Source organism: Oncorhynchus masou, chromosome 25 (assembly GCF_036934945.1).
Source record: "Oncorhynchus masou masou isolate Uvic2021 chromosome 25, UVic_Omas_1.1, whole genome shotgun sequence".
Taxonomy (NCBI): Eukaryota; Metazoa; Chordata; class Actinopteri; order Salmoniformes; family Salmonidae; genus Oncorhynchus; species Oncorhynchus masou.
In genome coordinates, this window is record NC_088236.1 from 4,284,639 (window position 1) to 4,311,980 (window position 27,342).

The 27,342-nt window shown below is 46.7% G+C and overlaps 1 protein-coding gene across 2 annotated transcripts in view; it reads left to right on the forward strand.

Moving 5' to 3' along the window:
• Positions 1 to 3,447: 3,447 nt before the first annotated feature.
• The window catches only part of LOC135513699 (protein mono-ADP-ribosyltransferase PARP8-like), a 104,329-nt gene continuing 80,434 nt past the window's right edge, over positions 3,448 to 27,342 (forward strand). The window contains exons 1-3 of one of the 2 annotated variants that reach the window (XM_064936571.1): positions 3,448 to 4,044; positions 5,916 to 5,970; positions 18,972 to 19,009. In XM_064936571.1, coding sequence (XP_064792643.1) covers positions 3,954 to 4,044; positions 5,916 to 5,970; positions 18,972 to 19,009 — 184 coding nt within the window. In that variant the 5' untranslated portion in view covers positions 3,448 to 3,953. The remainder of the gene's footprint in view (positions 4,045 to 5,915; positions 5,971 to 18,971; positions 19,010 to 27,342) is intronic. The other variant, XM_064936572.1, reaches the window with a different exon arrangement.

A 27,342-nucleotide genomic window follows, 5' to 3' on the forward strand; every position in this document is an offset into this window, starting at 1 on the left:
CGAGTGTACAATTATGAAATGCCCCATAATTCAATTCGCATTGATTGCACATTCGCTAAGAAAAGTCAGTCGAAACTTTGAACCTCAACTTCAATATGGATAAGTCAACATACAAGTGTAAGTGAAAATTGTGCTACTAATGCACAAACACGTCTCGCAAAAGTAAAATGTTTTTGTTTGGTTAGCTTTTGGAAATTGTAGGAATAAAATATTTTCCTTCTTCAGAAGTTCCAGCTAATGAATTAGCTAGCTATCATACAGTAGGCAGGCTAACGTTAGTTAGCTAGCTATCATACAGTAGGCAGGCTAACGTTAGTTAACTAATTAATTAGCTAGCTATCATACAGTAGGCAGGCTAACGTTAGTTAATTAACTAATTAATTAGCTAGCTATCATACAGTAGGCAGGCTAACATTAGTTAGCTAGCTACAGTGCCTTGCGAAAGTATTCGGCCCCCTTGAACTTTGCGACCTTTTGCCACATTTCAGGCTTCAAACATACAGTTTTATATCTTTATTTTTTTGTGAAGAATCAACAACAAGTGGGACACAATCATGAAGTGGAACGACATTTATTGGATATTTAAAACTTTTTTAACAAATCAAAAACTGAAAAATTGGGCGTGCAAAATTATTCAGCCCCCTTAAGTTAATACTTTGTAGCGCCACCTTTTGCTGTGATTACAGCTGTAAGTCGCTTGGGGTATGTCTCTATCAGTTTTGCACATCGAGAGACTGAATTTTTTTCTCCCATTCCTCCTTGCAAAACAGCTTGAGCTCAGTGAGGTTGGAGAGCATTTGTGAACAGCAGTTTTCAGTTCTTTCCACAGATTCTCGATTGGATTCAGGTCTGGACTTTGACTTGGCCATTCTAACACCTGGATATGTTTATTTTTGAACCATTCCATTGTAGATTTTGCTTTATGTTTTGGATCATTGTCTTGTTGGAAGACAAATCTCCGTCCCAGTCTCAGGTCTTTTGCAGACTCCATCAGGTTTTCTTCCAGAAAATATTTTATTCCTACAATTTCTTCCTGTATTTGGCTCCATCCATCTTCCCATCAATTTTAACCATCTTCCCTGTCCCTGCTGAAGAAAAGCAGGCCCAAACCATGATGCTGCCACCGCCATGTTTGACAGTGGGGATGGTGTGTTCTGGGTGTTGAGCTGTGTTGCTTTTGCGCCAAACATAATGTTTTGCATTGTTGCCAAAAAGTTCAATTTTGGTTTCATCTGACCAGAGCACCTTCTTCCACATGTTTGGTGTGTCTCCCAGGTGGCTTGTGGCAAACTTTAAACGACACTTTTTATGGATATCTTTAAGAAATGGCTTTCTTCTTGCCACTCTTCCATAAAGGCCAGATTTGTGCAATATACGACTGATTGTTGTCCTATGGACAGAGTCTCCCACCTCAGCTGTAGATCTCTGCAGTTCATCCAGAGTGATCATGGGCCTCTTGACTGCATCTCTGATCAGTCTTCTCCTTGTATGAGCTGAAAGTTGAGGGACGGCCAGGTCTTGGTAGATTTGCAGTGGTCTGATACTCCTTCCATTTCAATATTATCGCTTGCACAATGCTCCTTGGGATGTTTAAAGCTTAGGAAATCTTTTTGTATCCAAATCCGGCTTTAAACTTCTTCACAACAGTATCTCGGACCTGCCTGGTGTGTTCCTTGTTCTTCATGATGCTCTCTGCGCTTTTAACGGACCTCTGAGACTATCACAGTGCAGGTGCATTTATACGGAGACTTGATTACACACAGGTGAATTGTATTTAACATCATTAGTCATTTAGGTCAACATTGGATCATTCAGAGATCCTCACTGAACTTCTGGAGAGAGTTTGCTGCACTGAAAGTAAAGGGGCTGAATAATTTTGCACGCCCAATTTTTCAGTTTTTGATTTGTTAAAAAAGTTTTAAATATCCAATAAATGTCGTTCCACTTCATGATTGTGTCCCACTTGTTGTTGATTCTTCACAAAAAAATACAGTTTTATATCTTTATGTTTGAAGCCTGAAATGTGGCAAAAGGTCGCAAAGTTCAAGGGGGCCGAATACTTTCGCAAGGCACTGTATCATACAGAAGGCAGGCTAACATTAGTTAGCTAATTAATTATCTAGCTATCATTTTTTTTTTTTACCTTTATTTTACTAGGCAAGTCAGTTAAGAACAAATTCTTATTTTCAATGACGGCCTAGGAACAGTGGGTTAACTGCCTGTTCAGGGGTAGAACAACAGATTTTGTACCTTGTCTGCTCAACCTTTCGGTTACTAGTCCAATGCTCTAACCACTAGGCTACCCTGCCGCCCCGCTAATTAATTAGCTAACTAACGTTAGCCTGCCTACTGTATGATAGCTAGATAATTAATTAGCTAACTAACGTTAGCCTGCTTACTGTATGATAGCTAGCTAATTAATTAGCTAACTAACGTTAGCCTGCCTACTGTATGATAGCTAGCTAATTAATTAGCTAGCTATCATACAGTAGGCAGGCTAACACTAATTAATTAGCTAGCTATCATACAGTAGGCGTATATTAATAATTATATATTTAATATAAGTAGACATGCACTCGTAATTGACTGTAGCCCACAAGCTACCGGCGGCTGGAAACACAATCATCACGGGATGAACGAGTGATGACTTTCCGGGCAAGTGCAGTCCATCTATAAAAATCATTCCTTCCTCCCTCTCCCTGCAAGTGTCCTCTTCACTTGAGGGCTGAGGGGATGGTCTTTTAAGTGTTTGGAATGCAGCCATGCACTGTCAACTGTGGGACCTTACATAGACAGGTGTGTGCCTTTCCAAATCATGTCCAGCCTATTGAATTTACCACAAGGTTGACACCAATCAAGTTGTAGAAACAGCTCAAGGATGATCAATGGAAACAGAATGCACCTGAGCTCGATTTCGAGTCTCATAAAACTTGCTTTATGTTCTAAATTTAAGATGATGATTAGGCATAAGGTTAGCAGTGTGGTTAAGGTTAGGTTTCAAATCTGGTTTTAAAAAGAGAAGTGGTGGAAATAGGCGGGGTTTATGACTTTGTGGCTGTGGTAACTAGCGACGACCTTAGTTGGAGTTAAAGCGATGTTGGTTTCACTTTAAGACTAGCAGTCGGCTCATAGTTTTAGCACAGATGGAACAATGAGCCAGATATTTCACCGGATATATAAATATGAATCATCCGGTTGGCGTTTCCAAATATGGCGATAAATGGAAGCCCAGTGTCCGGTTAGTTGAAGAACATATCGCGAGATCTTATTTTGTCCGAAATTCTGCACATTTTCTCATCAATGAAACATTTGATCTCTTACCAGTTATCGATTTACAAAATTTGAATCTGTAACAAACCGAGTGGAATGCTTTTTGCAGACTTTACCCTTTTCCAGAAGTTTATTTTCTTTCTCTCAATTTTAATTGATTGCACACGCGAACATCACAGAGTAGGAGTTCCCCATCGGAAAAATCCAAATTAATGCCAGAGGATCTCACTAACTGGCGCTTGTTCGGCCCGCTATGATTCATTTGCCTTCATTGGAAACGACAGGCTCAGGTCTATCTTGGTTAATAACCATCTTTGATCTTAGCTTTACAGATCGCCATTATTGGGTTTAGCAGTGCATAGCGATTAAGAGTGCAGACTGGGGCTTGAGGAGTAAAAGTGGAACAGGCTATTTTAATGAAATCCATCGAAGTGCGGAACTACTACTACTGCCGACTCCTGCCTTATAATAGTATCATCATCGGTTGTTATTCGAGATGATATCCGCTACGAGCTGAAACGAAACGGTACGAAGATCGGACACCTGGAATATAACCAAAGCAGTATCAACCAGCCAGCCCAGCTCCATCGAACATTCCGTTTACTGGAAATACATCAGTCCTTTGATGGGATCTTATTTTGCCTTAATTAGAGAAGAGAAGCCATTCCCGTGGGGTTTATTTCATGGGGATGTGTTCAAGACAAGAGAGAATACAAAAAGACGTCAACATCGTAATTCAAAGGTGCAAGGCAGAGAAAGACTGCCTTTTCTCTGGTGAGTGTGTCCGTGTACAGTAGTGGAACGGTACGTGTTCCACCCAGGTTAATAAAGCCGTATGTTGATTCACACACACACACACTCATCCGTTTCGTCCTTGTCCTCGATAGCAAAAAACATCAAAAGCATCTTCTAGACACAGTTGTCAATATCACAAATGAATCTAATTATTGACCGACATTTTATTTGATAGGTGTGTGCAATGATTAAATTGGTCAAGCCTAAAGTGTCTTGAGTTATTACATTTTGGTGTGGCAAAACATTAGACCATGGTACGGAAAGTTTGTATTTTTTAAATGTGACTAATTACTTGAAACATTTTAAAATAGAATGGAGTAGAAAAACAACATTAATATGCTTGTCATGATGACACGGCTTTGGTTCAACATCCCTACAGATTGACGGACAGCCATAATATCGATGACACCAGCCGTAGCTCGTCTATTCGCCTGTCGACGTTAGTTGTACCGGACATAGGCTAACGGTTGTGTAAACTTATACTGACACATATTAACGCAACATATAAAGTGTTGGTCCCATGTTTCATGAGCTGAAATAAAATATCCCAGAAATGTTTCATATGCACTAAAATCTTATTTCTCTCAAATGTTGTGCACAAATTCTTTTTTACATCCATGTTAGTGAGTATTTATCCTTTGCCAAGATAATCCATCCACCTGACAGTTGTAGCATATCAAGAAGCTGATTAAACAGCATGATCATTACACAGGTGCACCTTGTGCTGGGGACAAGTTGCAGGAGCGTGCAGGCTGACAGCAAGAATGTCCACCAGAAAATTAAATGTTAATTTCTCTATCATAAGCTGCCTCTAATGTCTTTTTAGAGAATTTGGCAGTATGTCCAACAGTTTCGGCGTCGTAACCAACTTCAGTTGGCAAATGCTTACCTTCGATGGCCACTGGCCTCGCTGGAGAATTGGGCTCTTTACGGATGAATCCTGGTTTCAACTGTACCGGGAAGATGGCAGACAGCGGGTATGACATCATGTGGGCGACGTCAACGTTGTGAACAGAGTGCCCCATGGTGGGGTTATGGTATCGGCAGGCAGAAGCTACGGACAACAAACCGTTGCATTTTATCGATGGCAATTTGAATGCACAGAGATACCGTGATGAGATACTGAGGCCCATTGTCGTACCATTCATCCGCCTCCATCACCTCATGTTTCAGTATGCTAATGCACGGCCCCATGTTGCAAGGATCTGTACACAATTCCTGGAAGCTGAAAATGTCCCAGTTCTTCTATGGCCTGTATACTCACCAGACATGTTACCCGTTGAGCATGTTTGGGATGCTCTGGAGTTCCCGCCAATATCTAGCGTCTTCAGTCATTTGAGGAGTGCGACAACATTCCACAGCCTGATCAACTCTATATGAATGAGATGTGTCGTGCTGCATAGTTAAATAAAGGTGTTGTGCTCCATAGCATAGTTAAATAAAAACAAAATGGTGGTCACATCAGATACTGACCACACCCCTTTTTTTCTTTTTCTTAAAGGTATCTTTGACCAGTAATGCATATCTGTATTCCTAGTCATGTGACATCCATAGATTAGGGCCTAATTAATTCATTTATATGAACCGTAACTCTTAGTAAAAACTTTGAAATTGTTGCATGTTGTTATTTATATTTTAGTTGAGTGTAATATTGGCCAACTATTTTTTTAACTTCCTCTTTATATATTTTGTCATTCAGTGGGCACCCCCTTTCAATGTTTCCATGGAAACTGCATTTGTTGAAAGGGGACTCCCCCCCTTCTTCTCCCTGTGGCCTGGCATAGCAGTGGCTAACCCTCCTCTTTGGTTTCTGTTCTGACCGGTTCTGTTTCCCCTGTTGTTCATTTCAGATTTCAGATACTCTGACGCCACCTTCACCTTCACCTATTCCAAAGGCTCCAGAAGGTACAGTACAACGTTCAGAGATTTACACTTTCTGTATCTTACTGGGCTTGTCTACTGGTTGTCATCAGGGCTGGTTGTTTACACTTCCTGTATCCTACTGGGCTTGTCTACTGGTTCTCATCAGGGCTGGTTGTTTACACTTCCTGTATCTTACTGGGCTTGTCTACTGGTTCTCATCAGGGCTGGTTGTTTACACTTCCTGTATCTTACTGGGCTTGTCTACTGGTTGTCATCAGGGCTGGTTGTTTACACTTCCTGTATCCTACTGGGCTTGTCTACTGGTTCTCATCAGGGCTGGTTGTTTACACTTCCTGTATCTTACTGGGCTTGTCTACTGGTTGTCATCAGGGCTGGTTGTTTACATGGGGTTTTCATATGAATGATGTGTGTTTGCTGGAGGGTGGGGGGACGGGGACTGGCCTGTTGGACCTACCTTTAAATCCACTTGACAGTTCCCCTGTGAGGCACAAATTAACTACCAGGACTGCCCCCCTTCAGGCCTGTAATTCATTGGATATATGTGCTAATTTTAAATGATGCTGTTGAGGTCTGAACCTACAGTACCTAACCGTTGCTCACTGGACCAACACCATTATCGACGAGACTGGTCCCAGGCCCTGATAGATTTAGGTATGTCTGGTATATGATAAGACTTCATTTTCATCAAGTATTCTAATATGGTTGACTCTGTAGTCATTATTACATCCTGGATTTGGGTAGGGTTGACTCTGTAGTCATTATTACATCCTGGACTTGGATAGGGTTGACTCAGTAGTCATTATTATATCCTGGACTTGGGTAGGGTTGACTGTAGTCATTATTACATCCTGGACTTGGGTAGAGTTGACTCTGTCGTCATTATTACATCCTGGACTTGGGTAGGGTTGACTGTAGTCATTATTACATCCTGGACTTGGGTAGAGTTGACTCTGTAGTCATTATTACATCCTGGACTTGGGTAGGGTTGACTCTGTAGTCATTATTACATCCTGGACTTGGGTAGGGTTGACTGTAGTCATTATTACATCCTGGACTTGGGTAGAGTTGACTCTGTAGTCATTATTACATCCTGGACTTGGGTAGGGTTGACTCTGTAGTCATTATTACATCCTGGACTTGGGCAGGGTTGAGTGTAGTCATTATTACATCCTGGACTTGGGTAGGGTTGACTGTAGTCGTTATTACATCCTGGACTTGGGTAGGGTTGACTCAGTAGTCGTTATTATATCCTGGACTTGGGTAGGGTTGACTGTAGTCATTATTACATCCTGGACTTGGGTAGAGTTGACTCTGTTGTCTTTTAAAAAATGTCTTCCTGATCTGAAACTCGTGATACATGTTAACAAACCACAGTTGTGTCCTGCTGTGTCCCCAAGCAGCCCTCACTCACCTGCTGTGTCCCCAAGCAGCCCTCACTCACCTGCTCTGTCCCCTCTTCACATCCCCTACCAGCCCTCACTCACCTGCTGTGTCCCCAAGCAGCCCTCACTCACCTGCTCTGTCCCCTACCAGCCCTCACTCACCTGCTCTGTCCCCTCTTCACATCCCCTACCAGCCCTCACTCACCTGCTCTCTGTCCCCTACCAGCCCTCACTCACCTGCTCTCTGTCCCCTACCAGCCCTCACTCACCTGAGAGTGAGGGAGACAGACGGTGGTGTGTTTATGAGATTGAGGGAGGGAGGGAGACGGGCGTGTTTATGAGAGTGAGGGAGGCAGAGCGCAGTGTGTTTATGATTGTGAGGGAGACAGACAGTGGTGTGTTTGAGAGTGAGGGAGGGAGACAGACGGGTGTGTTTATGAGAGTGAGGGAGGGAGACAGACGTGTGTGTTTATGAGAGTGAGGGAGGGAGACAGACGTGTGTGTTTATGAGAGTGAGGGAGGGAGACTGGTGTGTTTATGAGAGTGAGGGAGACAGACTGTGACGGCCCTGAATTTTTCAGAACCAATCTCAGTGCTTCTCCTTCCAATAGGGCGCTTTCCCGTTAATTCCCAATTAAATATCCAGCATCAGCTGCGCAAAAGTGGGGTTGTGATGGAGACGTGAATGAGGATGTGTTCAACCCTCAGTTCCCGACGCTTCTCTATTCCGTTGTTTTGTTGCCGTTAAACGTGTGTGTTGTAGCCTAAATGAGTTTACCCAGGATCGGATCCACTCTTTGCTTCCGTGGACTACACCTCTCCGTTCTTCGTGGACTACACATCCCCGTTCTTCGTGGACTACACCTCTCCGTTCTTCGTGGACTACACCTCTCCGTTCTTCGTGGACTACACCTCTCCGTTCTTCGTGGACTACACATCCCCGTTCTTCGTGGACTACACCTCTCCGTTCTTCGTGGACTACACATCCCCGTTCTTCGTGGACTACACCTCTCCGTTCTTCGTGGACTACACCTCTCCGTTCTTCGTGGACTACACCTCTCCGTTCTTCCTGGACTACACCTCTCCGTTCTTCGTGGCCTTTCTCCGCCGGAGATCTATTGGCGGATTGGATTGTCTGACTGACCGACTGACCACCACCTTTTTGTTTACGGTGTTTCATTTGTTTTGATGTCATGTATACGGTGATGATTTATGTAGTTAGTTGTAGTTGAGGACTTAGTAAGAGTTGATACGCTTTAAAGTTCTGTGGTAAAATAATTGTTATATTGATTGTATGATTAATACTGGGTTTACGCTACACTTGAATGAACGGACAAACATTGCGTGACGAAGGTCACTTGAGTTCACTGAACTCCTTTACATTTACATTTAAGTCATTTAGCAGACGCTCTTATCCAGAGCGACTTACAAATTACCGGGCTGGACTGTATTTAGGCCCGAGGTACAGGACATTTCTGGAGGAACCAGAACTCATTGTTATATTATTATATGTGTGTGTAATCATTGATGTAGCTAATACAACCCACGCAAAAGAATAGTTGTTTTGGAAGTTCTTTCCAATGTTTTAAGGGTTTATGAAAAGTGTATTTCCATCCTGGCTTTTACATAAGTCCTTTGTATTGGTGTAGACTTGACGGACCAGATGGGACTCATTCCCTCCCAAACTAAAAGGAGAAACCAATGTTTTCTGGCACCCCTATAAATAATAACCTCAAGTCAAAACCGTTACAAGACGGGTGTGTTTATGCGAGTGAGGGAGACCGACAGGGGTGTGTTTATGAGAGTGAGGGAGGGAGACGGAGGGAGAGGTGTGTTTATGAGAGTGAGGGAGGGAGACAGAGAGAGAGGTGTGTTTATGAAAGTGAGGGAGGGAGACAGAGAGAGAGAGGTGTGTTTATGAGAGTGAGGGAGGGAGACATAGAGAGGTGTGTTCATGAGAGTGAGGGAGGGAGACCGATGGGTGTGTTTATGAGAGTGAGGGAGGGAGACAGAGAGAGAGAGGTGTGTTTATGAGAGTGAGGGAGGGAGAGAGAGAGAGGTGTGTATGAGAGTAAGGGAGGGAGACAGAGAGAGAGGTGTGCTTATGAGAGTGAGACAAAGTGTGAGGAAGGGAGGGTGTGTGTCTGTGTTAATTGAAGAGTAAAGAAGTTTTCATGTAGTGTTTTCCCTTACTGACACAATGACATGCAGCTCATCATGCCTGTGTCAGGCCTGTGTCTCACAGGAGGTTGCTGGCACCTTAATTGGGGAGGACTGGCTCGTGATAATGGCTGGAGCGGAGTCAGTGGAATGATATTAGACACATGGTTTCTAAAAGTACACGACTTGGGTAGTACAATGTCTTAGAAATAGGGTTCTATTTCTCACATGGCCACAGATTCTAAGAAGGGTGATGACTGGCAGGAACCGTCAGCTGTTTCAAATAAAAACCACAAAACGCTTATTGTGTTGTCGTTCATCTGGCAGTTCTTTATTTCAAAAGAAAGACCTGTAAAGGGCTGAGTGACAGACATCTGTCACTCTGGAGCAGACAGTTTTTCCAAAGTGCATCGAAAGCAATGAGGCCTTTGTTTGTTTCTCAACCAAGACTCTTCTTCCTGTCATTTCTCCGTCTGTGTGTGTGTGTGTGTGTGTGTGTGTGTGTGTGTGTGTGTGTGTGTGTGTGTGTGTGTGGACTCTGTGTCATTGTGGTAGAACAGGGAAGTCACATGTTTCCTGTCTACTGTAACATTCAGACACTTGTGAGAAACATCTGAAGGTTCTTTAATGGGCTTGTCCCCGAGAGCCGTCGTCTTTTTAAAAATGTGTATTTTTTTCCCCATATATAGACACATCCTATGTGTTATAATAAAAAATCAACTATATGTACTGAACTTGTCTGTTTTTTAAGCACACAGTTTTGATTAAATAATTAAGAGGGAGCCAGAGATCAAGAAAACCTGTCCCCCCCTCCTCATGCTGCTGGCCTTTGCTGATTCTGCCTGCCTACCGTTGCTACTGATCTCTGTGCCAGTTATAGTTTATAATAGTCTATCTCAAAATCATTATCATGTGGTTAGCCTACATTCAATCTAAGGCTAAATAAGAATTATAGGAATCTAAAATTAACTGTGTAAAAATAGCATACATAAAGCCAACAAATAGAAACATTGCAGGTAGAAAATATCCTGATTTTAAAATACATCTGTATAGGATATACATCACATTGGCTATGCATGGCCTGTCTGCAATCAACTTGAAACATTGTATCAACTGTGTCCGGCCTGAACGCTAGCAAACTTGCAGCATTTTATAAAATATTCTGGGCCCTCAGTTTCCTTTGCCAGTGAGCTCGGGACAGACACAGCTGTGGACTATTTGTGGAAAGGGATAAGAAGTAATCAGGTATTTTGTGACGTTTCCACTGGATCAGAGCAATACATGTTTTTAAAATACGTTTTGAGGAACCTTGGTCACTGGGGGGTGCCTGTGTTTTGCGACGGCAGTGCCTTCTACTACGGTTTCGAAATCGCCGTTGGCAACCGGATCCTGTGATGTGTGGGAGTGGGCGGATTTCCTCGTCCTTCTCGCCAGCCGTGATTTTTGGACAGCTTCACGGTAAGAAATGTGACCGTTCCTGGTGACAAACAATGTCCTATATCCCAGAGCTGGAGTAAATGACATCACTAAGCTGTTTCTGAATGTACTACATCAGGACATGGACATTGATTCTATCGTAGTCCATGTGGGTTCTAATGACATCACTAAGCTGCTCCTGAATGGACTACATCAGGACATGGACATTGATTCTATCGTAGTCCATGTGGGTTCTAATGACATCACTAAGCTGTTTCTGAATGGACTACACCAGGACATGGACATTGATTCTATCGTAGTCCATGTGGGTTCTAATGACATCACTAAGCTGCTCCTGAATGGACTACACCAGGACATGGACATTGATTCTATCGTAGTCCATGTGGGTTCTAATGACATCACTAAGCTGCTTCTGAATGGACTACATCAGGACATGGACATTGATTCTATCGTAGTCCATGTGGGTTCTAATGACATCACTAAGCTGCTTCTGAATGTACTACACCAGGACATGGACATTGATTCTATCGTAGTCCATGTGGGTTCTAATGACATCACTAAGCTGCTCCTGAATGGACTACACCAGGACATGGACATTGATTCTATCGTAGTCCATGTGGGTTCTAATGACATCACTAAGCTGCTCCTGAATGGACTACACCAGGACATGGACATTGATTCTATCGTAGTCCATGTGGGTTCTAATGACATCACTAAGCTGCTTCTGAATGGACTACATCAGGACATGGACATTGATTCTATCGTAGTCCATGTGGGTTCTAATGACATCACTAAGCTGCTCCTGAATGGACTACACCAGGACATGGACATTGATTCTATCGTAGTCCATGTGGGTTCTAATGACATCACTAAGCTGCTTCTGAATGGACTACACCAGGACATGGACATTGATTCTATCGTAGTCCATGTGGGTTCTAATGACATCACTAAGCTGCTTCTGAATGGACTACACCAGGACATGGACATTGATTCTATCGTAGTCCATGTGGGTTCTAATGACATCACTAAGCTGCTTCTGAATGGACTACACCAGGACATGGACATTGATTCTATCGTAGTCCATGTGGGTTCTAATGACATCACTAAGCTGCTTCTGAATGGACTACACCAGGACATGGACATTGATTCTATCGTAGTCCATGTGGGTTCTAATGACATAATGAAGGGCAGCTCTGAACAACTGAAACTGGATTTCAAAGAGCTGATTGACTCTGCTAGACACTAATAAAATACCCATCATATCTGGCCCTGTGCCCTTCTCTGAATCGTGGCACTGAACACTTTGGCAGGATTCTTTCTCTTCACTAATTGGCTACGTTATTATTGCAGCTCAATGGGTTTAACCGTTAATTTCCATCACCTCTAATGTACAATGTTTGATTACACATTTCAACAAACGTTAATGTAGGCTACTACTGGTGTTATGAGGAATTGATCAACACTAACAATCAAAGGGCAAAAAACTTCCCGTTCTGGAGAGAGACGTGTAACAGACAGGTGTCTCCTTTGCCATGAATCATGTTGTTGTTGTTGTCTATTTGCCACTGCACGACTAAATACATATCGGTCAAACCGCAGCCTATTGACCAAACAATCGACCGCTTGACTAAATGGGGGTCAGTCCTCTAGTTCTTAAATGGTTCTTCCTCTGCTCTTGAAGGTAAACTCTTACCCGATTCTTTGATTTGATTTTTTTTTATTATTTAAAAAAATAAATAATAATATAAGAACCTTTGGTTAAACGTGGGGTTCTTGACGTGGCATCTACAGTATTTCAGAGTTTGTAGCATTTCTAGTGTTGATTTTGCTGTGTAGCATTTCTAGTGTTGATTGAAGAGTTCAATGTAACACTCAGTGGTGTAAAAATAACCCCAGTGCTGGTGTTAATAACCAGAGTTCAACCCAAACCCCCATGCTCGGCGTTATATTGCAGGTTGATACGTTTTCTAGATATTGAAACAAAATTCTATATTTTTCTGCATTGATTTTAATCTTATTCTACTCATATATATATATATATATATGGCATCCATTTTTCTAAACTATTCCAATCTGTTACTTGGACTTATTGCAACCGTAACCGAAATGTTTGTTTTTGTTTCAATGTTTTAAGGGCTGGGTTATAGGGCTGGGAGGGGTTATAGAGCTGGGAGGGGTTATAGGGCTGGGAGGGGTTATAGGGCTGGGAGGGGTTATAGGGCCTGGAGGGGTTATAGGGCTGGGAGGGGTTATAGGGCTGGGCTATATGGCTGGGAGGGGTTATAGGGCTGGGTTATATGGCTGGGAGGGGTTATATGGCTGGGAGGGGTTATAGGGCTGGGAGGGGTTATAGGGCTGGGTTATAGGGCTGGGAGGGGTTATAGGGCTGGGAGGGGTTATAGGGCTGGGAGGGGTTATAGGGCTGGGAGGGGTTATAGGGCTGGGAGGGGTTATAGGGCTGGGAGGGGTTATATGGCTGGATTATATGGCTGGGAGGGGTTATATGGCTGGGAGGGGTTATATGGCTGGGTTATAGGGCTGGGAGGGGTTATAGGGCTGGGAGGGGTTATAGGGCTGGGAGGGGTTATAGGGCTGGGAGGGGTTATAGGGCTGGGAGGGGTTATAGGGCTGGGAGGGGTTATAGGGCTGGGAGGGGTTATATGGCTGGATTATATGGCTGGGAGGGGTTATAGGGCTGGTTATAGGGCTGGGAGGGGTTATATGGCTGGATTATATGGCTGGGAGGGGTTATAGGGCTGGTTATAGGGCTGGGAGGGGTTATAGGGCTGGGTTATATGGCTGGGAGGGGTTATAGGGCTGGGTTATAGGGCTGGGAGGGTTATATGGCTGGGAGGGGTTATAGGGCTGGGAGGGGTTATAGGGCTGGGTTATAGGGCTGGGAGGGGTTATAGGGCTGGGTTATAGGGCTGGGAGGGGTTATAGGGCTGGGAGGGGTTATAGGGCTGGGTTATAGGGCTGGGAGGGGTTATAGGGCTGGGTTATAGGGCTGGGAGGGTTTATAGGGCTGGGAGGGGTTATAGGGCTGGGAGGGGTTATAGGGCTGGGGGGTTATAGGGCTGGGAGGGGTTATAGGGCTGGGAGGGGTTATAGGGCTGGGAGGGGTTATAGGGCTGGGAGGGGTTATAGGGCTGGGAGGGGTTATAGGGCTGGGAGGGGTTATAGGGCTGGGTTATATGGCTGGGAGGGGTTATAGGGCTGGGTTATAGGGCTGGGAGGGGTTATAGGGCTGGGAGGGGTTATAGGGCTGGGAGGGGTTATAGGGCTGGGAGGGGTTATAGGGCTGGGTTATAGGGCTGGGTTATAGGGCTGGGAGAGGTTATAGGGCTGGGAAGGGTTATAGGGCTGGGAGGGGTTATAGGGCTGGGAGGGGTTATAGGGCTGGGTTATATGGCTGGGAGGGGTTATAGGGCCTGGAGGGGTTATAGGGCTGGGAGGGGTTATAGGGCCTGGAGGGGTTATAGGGCTGGGAGGGGTTATAGGGCTGGGAGGGGTTATAGGGCTGGGAGGGGTTATAGGGCCTGGAGGGGTTATAGGGCTGGGAGGGGTTATAGGGCCGGGAGGGGTTATAGGGCTGGGAGGGGTTATAGGGCTGGGAGGGGTTATAGGGCTGGGTTATAGGGCTGGGTTATAAGGCTGGGAGGGGTTATAGGGCTGGGAGGGGTTATAGGTCTGGGAGGGGTTATAGGTCTGGGAGGGGTTATAGGGCTGGGAGGGGTTATAGGGCTGGGAGGGGTTATAGGGCTGGGAGGGGTTATAGGGCTGGGTTATATGGCTGGGAGGGGTTATAGGGCTGGGAGGGGTTATAGGGCTGGGAGGGGTTATAGGGCTGGGAGGGGTTATAGGGCTGGGAGGGGTTATAGGGCTGGGAGGGGTTATAGGGCTGGGAGGGATTATAGGGCTGGGAGGGGTTATAGGGCTGGGAGGGGTTGTAGGGCTGTGTTGTAGGGCTGTGTTGTAGGGCTGTGTTGTAGGGCTGTGTTGTAGGGCTGTGTTGTAGGGCTGGGTTGTAGGGCTGATCTCATATCATAGTCTTCCCAACCCTGGCAGTCATTGTGAATAAAAAAGAAATATATCCAAATGGTGGATATTCTCAGGCTGGATTCCAATGGGAATTACACATCACTTTGCCATCCAGAGTAATGTGACTTGCAGGCCTGATGTGGCCTGTAGTAAACCATGATTCTCCAGGCCACTGTAAAACCAGGCCCACAAAAGAAGGCTTTAGGAAATATGTACTGTGTCGTGGAATTTCTAATCAAGTAAGGGAGAAGAGACTTTCAATTTCTTCAAACAAGCAACCTTTTTAATATCGATTAATTATTGTAATAATGGAGCTGGTCCATCGACCGGTGATCTTTGCGAGCCCCAATAATACTGAAACTCAAGGTGTTTATATAGAAACCCCCGAAAACGTCTTATTCATGGTTGGATCCACCCCTCTCCGGCAGATCTGGGCATCATAAGCTATACCTTGTTTTCTTCTTGTGGCTCTGTGTATGGGGTGTGTGAGGTCATAGTGTACAAACAAACTATACCGTTACTCCTTTCTGCTGATTGACTTGTCGATGACGCTCAGGCTCAGTCTCTGTTCACTTCATATCACTGCACAGCTGTGCCCGTGGAAGAACAGCAAAAAGAACAGGATGGACTGAAGAACTGTGGTCACTCTGAGAGGCTCTTCGTCTTTTTGCCGTGTGACCAAGTTACTCAAAAGCAAAGATAATTGGGAAATTGTGTACGGTTCACGGTTGGGATGGTGTTCTTTGGCTTGCAAGCCTCCCCCTTTTTCCTCCAAACATAACGATGGTCATTATGGCCAAACAGTTCTATTTTTGTTTCATCAGACCAGAGGACATTTCTCCAAAAAGTATCTTTGTCCTCATGTGCAGTTGTACACCGTAGTCTGGCTTTTTTATGGCTGTTTTGGAGCAGTGGTTTCTTCCTTGCTGAGTGGCCTTTCAGGTTATGTCAATATAGTACTCGTTTTACTGTGGATATAGATACTTTTGTACCTGTTTCCTCCAGCATCTTCACAAGGTCCTTTGCTGTTGTTCTTGGATTGATTTGCACTTTTCACACCAAAGTATGCTCATCTCTAGGAGACAGAACGCATCTCCTTCCTGAGCGGTATGACGGCTGCGTGGTCCCATGGTGTTTATACTTGCGTACTATTGTTTGTACAGATGAGCGTGGTAACTTCAGGCGTTTGGAAATTGCTCCCAAGGATGAACCAGACTTGTCTGATTGGCTGATTTTCTTTTGATTTTCCCATGTTGTCAAGCAAAGTGTCACTGAGTTTGAAGGTAGCCCTTGAAAAACATCTACAGGTACACCTCCAATTGACTCAAATGATCTCAATTAGCCTATCAGAAGCTTCTAAAGACATGACATAATTTTCTGGAATTTTCCAAGCTGTTTGAAGACACAGTCAACTTAGTGTATGTAAACTTCTGACACACTGGAATTGTGATACAGTGAATTATAAGTGAAATAATCTGTCTGTAAACAATTGTTGGAAAAATGACTTGTGTCATGCACAAAGTAGATGTCCTAACTGACTTGCCAAAACTATAGTTTGTTAACAAGAAATTTGTGGAGTGGTTGAAACACTTATGTTGGAGTCATTAAAACTTGTTTATGTAAACCTCTGACTTCAACTGTATTTAACCAGTGTATTGGGCAAGAGCCTTGGGATGGTTTTTCACCGTTGAAACCATTTTCATTTCAGTTTTTTTAAATAAATGTAAACATTTGTAGCTACATTTGTAGCTACACTTGTGACCTTTTAAGGAGATAAAGAAGGTTGTGTTCTTCATTTCACCTGTCCTCAGCCCTGTGGTGTTTTGTTTACAACAAATAACGATGTGAGCCGTTCCATCACTTGCTGTGATCAGGTGATCCTGTGTGGCTCAGTCGGTAGAGCATGGCGCTTGCAACGCCAAGCGTCGTGGGTTCGATTCCCGCTGGGGCCACCCATATGTAAAAGTAGTGGCCCCAGCCGACTTGTAAGTCGCTTTGGACAAAAGCGTCTGCTAAATGGGATATATATATCTAGTTACAGTATGGAATTCGCAACTAAATAGCTAGAGTCCGGCTCCTTGAAAGCGGCAGCTCTAGCCTTTAGCTCAGTGCGTATGTTGCCTGTAATCCATGGCTTCTGGTTGGGATATGTACAAACGGTCACTGTGGGGAGGATGTCGCTGATGCACGTATTATTGAACCTGGTGACTGATGTGGTAAACTATTTATTTAACTGGTTGAAATGTGGTAAATGCTCTGCAGTGGTGCATTTGGTTTGCTAATGTGTAATGAGCATAACAAGATGCATTTTAGTGGTTAGCTTCTTCCATTTATTAATCTTCTCTTGGTAACAGCAGAGAATCCCCTCCTGTCTAATTATTTGTTTTGTGCGTGCAGCAAACTGTGAGTGACATTTTGTATAGTTTGGGTCAGAGACGATAAAATGTCCGCAATGCGTTTGTTAGCTTTTAGTTATCATTCTCTATAGGATTTTACATGTACTTGTTTGCATTGCTAACCTTCGGATTACAGAGCCTCAGTGGTGTTTGAAAACAGCGCCCCTTGTGTTGATTGTTTTTTATAAGATAAGTTTAATGCTAGCTAGCAACTTACTTTGGCTCCTTGCTGCACTCGCATAACAGGTGGTCATCCTTCCACACTGTTTCCTCTTTTGCAATGTAATCAGTCATAACCGGCATCCAAAAATGCAGAATACTGATTGTTATGAAACTAGAAATCGGCCCTAATTACTCGGCCATGCCGGTCGACCTCTAGTCTGAGCACTGATAAAGGGATTGTGCGTTCCTGCTGTAACTCGGGCAGTCGTTGTTGCCATCCTGTACCTGTCCCGCAGGTGTGATGTTCGGATGTACCAATCCTGTGCAGGTGGTCTGCCACTGCGAGGATGATCAGCTGTCCGTCCTGTCTCTCTGTAGCGCTGTATTAGGCGTCTCACAGTATGGACATTGCAATTTATTGCCCTGGCCACATCTGCATTCCTCATGCCTCCTTGCAGCATCCCTAAGGCACATTCACACAGATGAGCAAGGACCCTGGGCATCTTTCTTTTGGTGTTTTTCAGAGTCAGTAGAATGGCCTCTTTAGTGTCCTAAGTTTTCATAACTGTGATCTTAATTGCCTACCGTCTGTAAGCTGTTAGTGTCTGAACGACCGTTCCACAGTTCATTAATTGTTTATGGTTCATTGAACAAGCATGAGAAACAGTGTTTAAACCCTTTACACTGAAGATCTGTGAAGTTATTTGGATTTTTACAAATTATCTTTGAAAGACAGGGTCCTGAAAAAGGGTCGTTTCTTTTTTGCTGAGTTTAGTTAGCTGCTAGCTAGCTAGTTAATCAATGTACTGAGTCAGAGCAAGCGTAGCTAGCTAGTTAATCAATGTACTGAGTCAGAGCAAGCGTAGCTAGCTGTGCAGCCTGATACCAGTGATGGTGTAGGCCTTAATCTGCATGTTGTTTGTGCAACAGAATCTTCTAAATCAATGCGAAATAGGCGAAGAATGAATATGTTAGCAACATGAAGTAGCGAAGAGATTAATGTACTGCACTGTGACCATCAGCCAGCCATCGCTGGGTCGTGGAGTATGGGGGTGGGGGTGGGGTGAGGAAATGGGCCAATGGGGGGCCGGCTGCCAACGCGCCTGATGATCCATTGAGCCACACAGAGCCACTCAGGCTTCCAGTTTCACCGGCTCCAGTGTTAAGTCAACCAGGAACTATTGCGTCAGGTTCATTTAGGATCTTATTGAAGCCTACACACTCAGATCACAGGAGAGACGATACAGTAATGCACTGGTTTATAAGCCCAACTGGTTTCTGGGTATTTTGTTTTCCGTTTACTGTAACTCTTGATAGCTACTGTTCACACCTGCCTCGTTCTGTCACTCTGACAACTGTTGACGTGAAAGGGTAATTTTGTAAAGGTATTTGATTGATGATAACGGTGATATTATGTGGTAATGTTTCCTCTCTTCTCCCTCAGGGTGTCGTACTCTGTGCACGTCTCTGATGACTACCCAGGTAAGAGACTGCGTCTTCACTGCCTCGACATGAGTTCACTGTGTGTCTCTGCATGGCTGTCGTCCATTATACTACCACGAGATGCAATGACAGTCTTATGAAGGATTCATAGAAACAAATAAGTGCACAGTGTGAGAAGTATTGTCATATTCACAGAGATGTACCCAGCTCACCATCTAGGTATGATGTGATCATATTATCATATCTTATATTATATCATATCTTATATTATATCCTGAGCTGCCATCATGCATGATATTAGTTGACTGACACCTGACCTCTAACCTCAGGCTTGAGTGACTCACATCGGGACTCAGTGCCTGGGAGCGTCCAATAAGACCATGGCACTTGTTGCACAAGGCCTCTGTAGAGATTCTAAAACTATAGAGTATCCATCCCAAATGGTACCCTATTCCCTATATAGTGCCCCTAGGATTCTGGCACCCTATTCCCTATATAGTGCTCCTAGGATTCTGGTCAAATGTATTTCACTACAAAGGGAATATAGTCAAAATGTATTTGTCAATGTTATCTTCGCAATGATGCAGTGGAGCTCTATACAGGAAGTACCAGTACCAGATCAATGTGGAGCTATATACAGGAAATACCAGATCAATGTGGAGCTATATACAGGAAGTACCAGATCAATGTGGAGCTATATACAGGAAGTGCAGGTACCAGATCAATGTGGAGCTATATACAGGAAGTGCAGGTACCAGATCAATGTGGAGCTATATACAGGAAGTACCAGATCAATGTGGAGCTATATACAGGAAGTACCAGATCAATGTGGAGCTATATACAGGAAGTACCAGATCAATGTGGAGCTATATACAGGAAGTACCAGATCAATGTGGAGCTATATACAGGAAGTACCAGATCAATGTGGAGCTATATACAGGAAGTACCAGTACCAGATCGCAGAAGTGGTCAGATGATGCGGATGCTACGATACAGGAATGTTTTGCTAGCACAGACTGGAATATGTTCTGTGATTCATCCAATGGAGGAGTACACCACCTCAGTGCATCGACGACGTCATCCCCACAGTGACCCGAACGTACCCAACCAGAAGCCATGGATTACAGGTAACATCTGCACCGAGCTAAAGGCTAGAACTGCCACTTTCAAGGAGCGGGACACTAATCCGGATGCTTATAAGAAATCCCACTATGCCTTCAGACGAGCCATCAAACAGGCAAAGTGTCAATACAGGACTAAGATTGAATCCTACTACACCGGTTCTGACGCTCGTCGGATGTGGCAGGACTTGAAAAATATTTTGGACTACAAAGGGAAACCCAGCCGCGAGATGCCAAGTAACGTGAGCCTACCAGATGAGCTAAATGAAGCATGCATGAGAGCACCAGCTGTTTTGGATGACTGTGTGATGACACTCTCTGTAGCCGATGTGAGCAAGACCTTTGAACAGGTCACATTCACAAAGCCGCTGCGCCAGACGGATTACCAGGACGTGTACTCAATGCATGAGCAAACCAACTGGCAAGTGTCTTCACTGACATTTTCAACCTCTCTCTGCCCGAGTCTGTAATACCTACTTGTTTCAAACAGACCACCATAGTCCCCGTGCCCAAGAATGTGAAGGTAACCTGCCTAAATGATTACCGCCCCATAGCACTCATGCTGGTAACCATAACGTGCTTTGAAAGGCTGGTCATGGCTCACATCAACACCGTCATCCCAGACAACCTGTACCCACTCCATTTCTTCCCACCTGGACAAAAGGAACACCTACAGTATGTGAGAATGCTGTTAATTGACTACCGCTCGACATTCATCACCATAGTGCCCACAAAGTTCTTCACTAAGCTAAGGACCCTGGGACTAAACATATCCCTCTACAACTGGATCCTGGACCTCTTGACAGACCGCCACCAGCTGGTAGTGGTAGGCAACAACACATCTGCCACTGTGATTCTTAACACTGGGGCCCCTCAGGGGTGGGTGCTTGGTCACCTCCTGTACTCCTTGTTCATCCACGACTGCATGGCCAAGCACGACTCCAACACCATCTTTAAGTTTGCTGTCAACACAACAGTGGTAGGCCTGATCACTGAAAAACGATGAAACAGCCTATAGGGAGGAGGTCAGAGACCTTGCATTGTGGTGCCAGGACAACAACCTCTCCCTCAATGTGAGCAAGACAAAGGAGCTGATCATGGACTACATGAAAAGACAAGTCGAACATGCCTCCATTCACATCGACGGGGCTGTAGTGGAGCGGGTCGAGAGTTTCAAGTTCCTTGGTGTCCACATCACCAACAAACTATCATGGTCCAAACACACCAAGATAGTTGTGAAGAGGGCACGACAACACCTTTTCCCCCTCAGGAGACTGAACATTTTTGGCATGGACCCCCAGATCCTCAAAAGGTTCTACAGCTGCACCATCAAGAGCATCCTGACTGGTTGCATCACCGCCTGGTATGGCAACTGCTCGGCATCTGACCGAATGGCGCTACAGAGGGTAGTGCGTACGGCTCAGTATATCACTGGGGCCAAGCTTCCTGAAATCCACAACCTATATACTAGGTGGTGTCAGAGGAAGGCCCGAGAAATTGTTGAAGACTCCAGTCACCCAAGTCATGGACTGTTCTCTCTACTAATGCACGGCAAGCGGTGCTGGAGCGCCAAGTCTAGAACCAAAAGGCTCCTTAACAGCTTCTATGCACAAGCCATAAGACTGCTGAACAAATATTCAAATGGCCACCCGGACTATTTACATTGACCCCTCCCACCTCTGTTATTACACTGCTGCCACTCTTTATTATCTATGTCACTTTACAAATGACCTCCACCAACCTGTACTCTCTCACATTGATTCGGTATCGGTACTCCCTGTATATAGCCTATTATGTAATTTTCCTGGTATTTAAAAATATTTTTTTAAACTTTTAGTTTATTAAGTAAATATTTTATCTAATCTATTTCTTGAACTGCATCTTTGGTTAAGGGCTTGTAAGTAAGCATTTCACTGTAAGGTCTACTACACCTGTTGTATTCAGCATTTCTGTAACGACGTTCTTCTGTTGATGGAGGAGCGGATCAAAATGCAGCGTGGTGGTTACTCATGTTTATTAATGAAAATACGACTAGACATGAAATAACTGAATGTACAAAACAACAGACGGAACGTGAAAAACTATACAGCCTATCTGGTGAACATAAACACAGAGACAGGAACAATCACCCACGAAACACTCAAAGAATATGGCTGCCTAAATATGGTTCCCAATCAGAGACAATGATAATCACCTGACTCTGATTGAGAACTGCCTCAGGCAACCATAGACTATGCAAGACACCCCACAAAAACCCCAAGACAAAAACACACCACAATAACCCATGTCACACCCTGGCCTGACCAAATAAATGAAGATAAACATAATATATTTTGACCAGGGCGTGACAGAACCCCCCCCCCCCTAAGGTGCGGACTCCAGGACGCACATCAAAACAATAGGGAGGGTCCGGGTTGGCGTCTGTCCATGGTGGCGGCTCCGGTGCTGGACGTGGCCCCCACTTCACCGTAGTCCTCCCCCACCTTGTCCGCTTCCGTGACCTCCTAACCACGGCAACCCTGCTAAATAAAACGGGACAGAGGGGCAGCTCGGGACAGAGGGGCAGCTCGGGACAGAGGGGCAGCTCGGTACAGAGGGGCAGCTCGGTACAGAGGGGCAGCTCGGTACAGAGGGGCTCCTCAGACTGCGGCAGCAGCGCCGGACAGGCGAGAGACTCCGGCAGCAGCGGAGAGAAGAAAGGCTCTGGCAGATCCTGGCTGACTGGCGGATCTGGAAGAGTCTGGCTGACTGGCGGATCTGGAAGAGTCTGGCTGACTGGCGGATCTGGAAGAGTCTGGCTGACTGGCGGATCTGGAAGAGTCTGGCTGACTGGCGGATCTGGAAGAGTCTGGCTGACTGGCGGATCTGGAAGAGTCTGGCGGATCTGGAAGAGTCTGGCTGACTGGCGGATCTGGAAGAGTCTGGCTGGCTGGCGGATCTGGAAGAGTCTGGCTGGCTGGCGGATCTGGAAGAGTCTGGCTGGCTGGCGGATCTGGAAGAGTCTGGCTGGCTGGCGGATCTGGAAGAGTCTGGCTGGCTGGCGGATCTGGAAGAGTCTGGCTGACTGGCGGATCTGGAAGAGTCTGGCTGACTGGCGGATCTGGAAGAGTCTGGCTGACTGGCGGATCCTGGAAGAGTCTGGCTGACTGGCGGATCCTGGCAGAGTCTGGCTGACTGGCGGATCCTGGCAGAGTCTGGCTGACTGGCGGATCCTGGCAGAGTCTGGCTGACTGGCGGATCCTGGCAGAGTCTGGCTGACTGGCGGATCCTGGCTGACTGGCGGATCCTGGCAGAGTCTGGCTGACTGGCGGATCCTGGCAGAGTCTGGCTGACTGGCGGATCCTGAAAAGTCTGGCTGACTGGCGGATCCTGGCAGAGTCTGGCTGACTGGCGGATCCTGGCAGAGTCTGGCTGACTGGCGGATCCTGGCAGAGTCTGGCTGACTGGCGGATCCTGGCAGAGTCTGGCTGACTGGCGGATCCTGGCAGAGTCTGGCTGACTGGCGGATCCTGGCAGAGTCTGGCTGACTGGCGGATCCTGGCAGAGTCTGGCTGACTGGCGGATCCTGGCAGAGTCTGGCTGACTGGCGGATCCTGGCAGAGTCTGGCTGACTGGCGGATCCTGGCAGAGTCTGGCGGATCCTGGCGGATCCTGGCAGAGTCTGGCGGATCCTGGCGGAGTCTGGCTGACTGGCGGATCCTGGCAGAGTCTGGCTGACTGGCGGATCCTGGCAGAGTCTGGCGGATCCTGGCAGAGTCTGGCGGATCCTGGCGGATCCTGGCAGAGTCTGGCGGATCCTGGCAGAGTCTGGCGGATCCTGGCAGAGTCTGGCGGATCCTGGCAGAGTCTGGCGGATCCTGGCAGAGTCTGGCGGATCCTGGCAGAGTCTGGCGGATCCTGGCAGAGTCTGGCGGATCCTGGCGGAGTCTGGCTGACTGGCGGATCCTGGCAGAGTCTGGCGGATCCTGGCGGATCCTGGCAGAGTCTGGCGGATCCTGGCGGATCCTGGCAGAGTCTGGCGGATCCTGGCAGAGTCTGGCGGATCCTGGCAGAGTCTGGCGGATCCTGGCAGAGTCTGGCGGATCCTGGCAGAGTCTGGCGGATCCTGGCAGAGTCTGGCGGATCCTGGCAGAGTCTGGCGGATCCTGGCAGAGTCTGGCGGATCCTGGCAGAGTCTGGCTGACTGGCGGATCCTGGCAGAGTCTGGCTGACTGGCGGATCCTGGCAGAGTCTGGCTGACTGGCGGATCCTGGCAGAGTCTGGCTGACTGGCGGATCCTGGCAGAGTCTGGCTGACTGGCGGATCCTGGCAGAGTCTGGCTGACTGGCGGATCCTGGCAGAGTCTGGCTGACTGGCGGATCCTGGCAGAGTCTGGCGGATCCTGGCGGATCCTGGCAGAGTCTGGCGGATCCTGGCAGAGTCTGGCGGATCCTGGCAGAGTCTGGCGGATCCTGGCAGAGTCTGGCGGATCCTGGCAGAGTCTGGCGGATCCTGGCAGAGTCTGGCTGACTGGCGGATCCTGGCAGAGTCTGGCTGACTGGCGGATCCTGGCAGAGTCTGGCTGACTGGCGGATCCTGGCAGAGTCTGGCTGACTGGCGGATCCTGGCAGAGTCTGGCTGACTGGCGGATCCTGGCAGAGTCTGGCTGACTGGCGGATCCTGGCAGAGTCTGGCTGACTGGCGGATCCTGGCAGAGTCTGGCTGACTGGCGGATCCTGGCAGAGTCTGGCTGACTGGCGGATCCTGGCAGAGTCTGGCTGACTGGCGGATCCTGGCAGAGTCTGGCTGACTGGCGGATCCTGGCAGAGTCTGGCTGACTGGCGGATCCTGGCTGACTGGCGGATCCTGGCAGATCCTGGCAGAGTCTGGCAGATCCTGGCAGATCCTGGCAGACTGACGGCACTGGCTGCTTCTTGCAGACTGACGGCTCTGACTGTTCCATGCAGACTGGCAGCTCCTTGCAGACTGGCAGCTCCTTGCAGACTGGCAGCTCCTTGCAGACTGGCAGCTCTAGCTGCTCCATGCAGACTAGCAGCTCAGGCTGCTCCGAACAGGCAGGAGGCTCCGGCAGCGCTGGAGAGGAGAAAGGCTCCGACAGAGCAGGAGAGGCGAGGCGCACTGTAGGCCTGATGCGTGGTGCTGGCACTGGTGGTATAGGACCGAGGACACGCACAGGAAGCCTGGTGCGGGGAGCTGCTACCGGAGGGCTGGGGTGTGGAGGTGGTACTGGATAGACCGGACCGTGCAGGCGCACTGGAGCTCTTGAGCACCGAGCCTGCCCAACCTTACCTGGTTGAATACTCTCGGTTGCCCTGCCAGTGCTGCGAGGTGGAATAGCCCGCACTGGGCTATGTAGGCGAACCGGAGACACCGAGCGCAAGGCTGGTGCCATGTAAGCCGGCCCAAGGAGACGCACTGGGGACCAGATGCGTAGAGCCGGCTTCATGGCATTTGGCTCGACGCTCAATCTAGCCCGGCCGATACGCGGAGCTGAAATATACCCTACCGGGCTATGCACCCGCACTGGAGACACCGTGCACACCACTGCATAACACGGTGCCTGCCCGGTCTCTCTAGCCCCCCGGTAAGCACAGGGAGTTTGCGCAGGTCTCCTACCTGGCGTAGCCATACTCCCTGATAGCCCCCCCCCAAAGACATTTTTGGGGCTGATTCCCGGGTTTCGCTCTGCGCCGCCGTGTCCTTCTTTTCGACTCCATTCTCCTATAGCCCTCTTTGCACTGCTCCAGCGAATCCCAGGCGGGCTCCGGCACTCTCTCTGGGTCGGCCGCCCACCTGTCTATTTCTTCCCACTTCGTATAGTCCATACTGTACTCCTCTTTGGGCTGCTCCTGTTTCCTCTTCTCCTGCTGCACCTTTGGGCGGCTACACTCCCCTGGTTTATCCCAGGGTCCTCTCCCGTCAAGGATTTCCTCCCATGTCCAGAAATCCTTAATACGCAGCTCCTCTTTGGGCTGCTCCTGCCTGTTGACACGCTGCTCGGTCCGTGTGTGGTGGGTGATTCTGTAACGGCGTTCTTCGTTTGTCGAAAGAGAGTCGGACTGAAATGCAGCGTGTTGGTTACTCATGTATTTAATAGAACAAATGACGACACATGAAATAACAAAAAACAATAAACGGAACGTGAAAAACCTATACAGCCTGTCTGGTGAACACTAACACAGAGACAGGAACAATCACCCACGAAATACAAAGTGAAACCCAGGCTACCTAAATACGGTTCCCAATCAGAGACAACGAGAATCACCTGACTCTGATTGAGAACCGCCTCAGGCAGCCAAACCTATGCAACACACACCCCTAATCAGCCACAATCCCAATAACTAAAAAACCCCACTAAGAAATACAACAAACATAAACCCATGTCACACCCTGGCCTGACCAACTAATTAACTAAAACACAAAATACTAAGACCAAGGCGTGACAACAAATGGAATTGTATTTGTCACATGCGCCGAATACAACAGTGAAATGCTTACTTACAAGCCCTTAACCAATAATGCAGTTAAGAAAAAATAAGTGTTAAAGTATTTAGTAAATAAACTGAAGTAAACATAAAATATAAAAAATAAAAAAGAACCAGCTCCTTCAAGTTGGATGAGTTCCGCTGGTGTACAGCAATCTTTAAGTCATATCACAGATTCACAATTGGATTGAGGTCTGGGCTTTGACTAGGCCATTCCAAAACATTTAAATGTTTCCCCTTAAACCACCGAGTGTTGCTTTAGCAGTATCCTTAGGGTCATTTTCCTGCTGGAAGGTGAATCTCTGTCCCAGTCTCAAATCTCTGGAATACTGAAATAGGTTTCCCTCAAGTATTTCCCTATATATAGCGACATGCATCATTCCTTCAAATCTGACCAGTTTCCCTGCCGACGGAAAACATCGCCACAGCATGATTCTGAGGATGATGAGAGGTGTTGGGTTTGTGCCAGACATAACGTTTTCCTTGATGGCCAAAAAGCTCAATGTTAGTCTCATCTAACCAGAGTACATCCTTCCATGTTTGGCGAGTCTCCCACATGCCTTTTGGCGAACACTAAACGTGTTTGCTTATTTTTTTCTTTAGGCTATGGCTTTTTTCTGGCCACTCTTCCGTAAAGCCTAGCTCTGGAGTGAACAGCTTAAAGTGGTCCTATGGACAGGGAATCCAATCTCCGCGTTGGAGCTTTTCAGCTCCTTCAGGGTTATCTTTGGTCTCTTTGTTGTCTCTCTGATCAATGCCCTCCTTG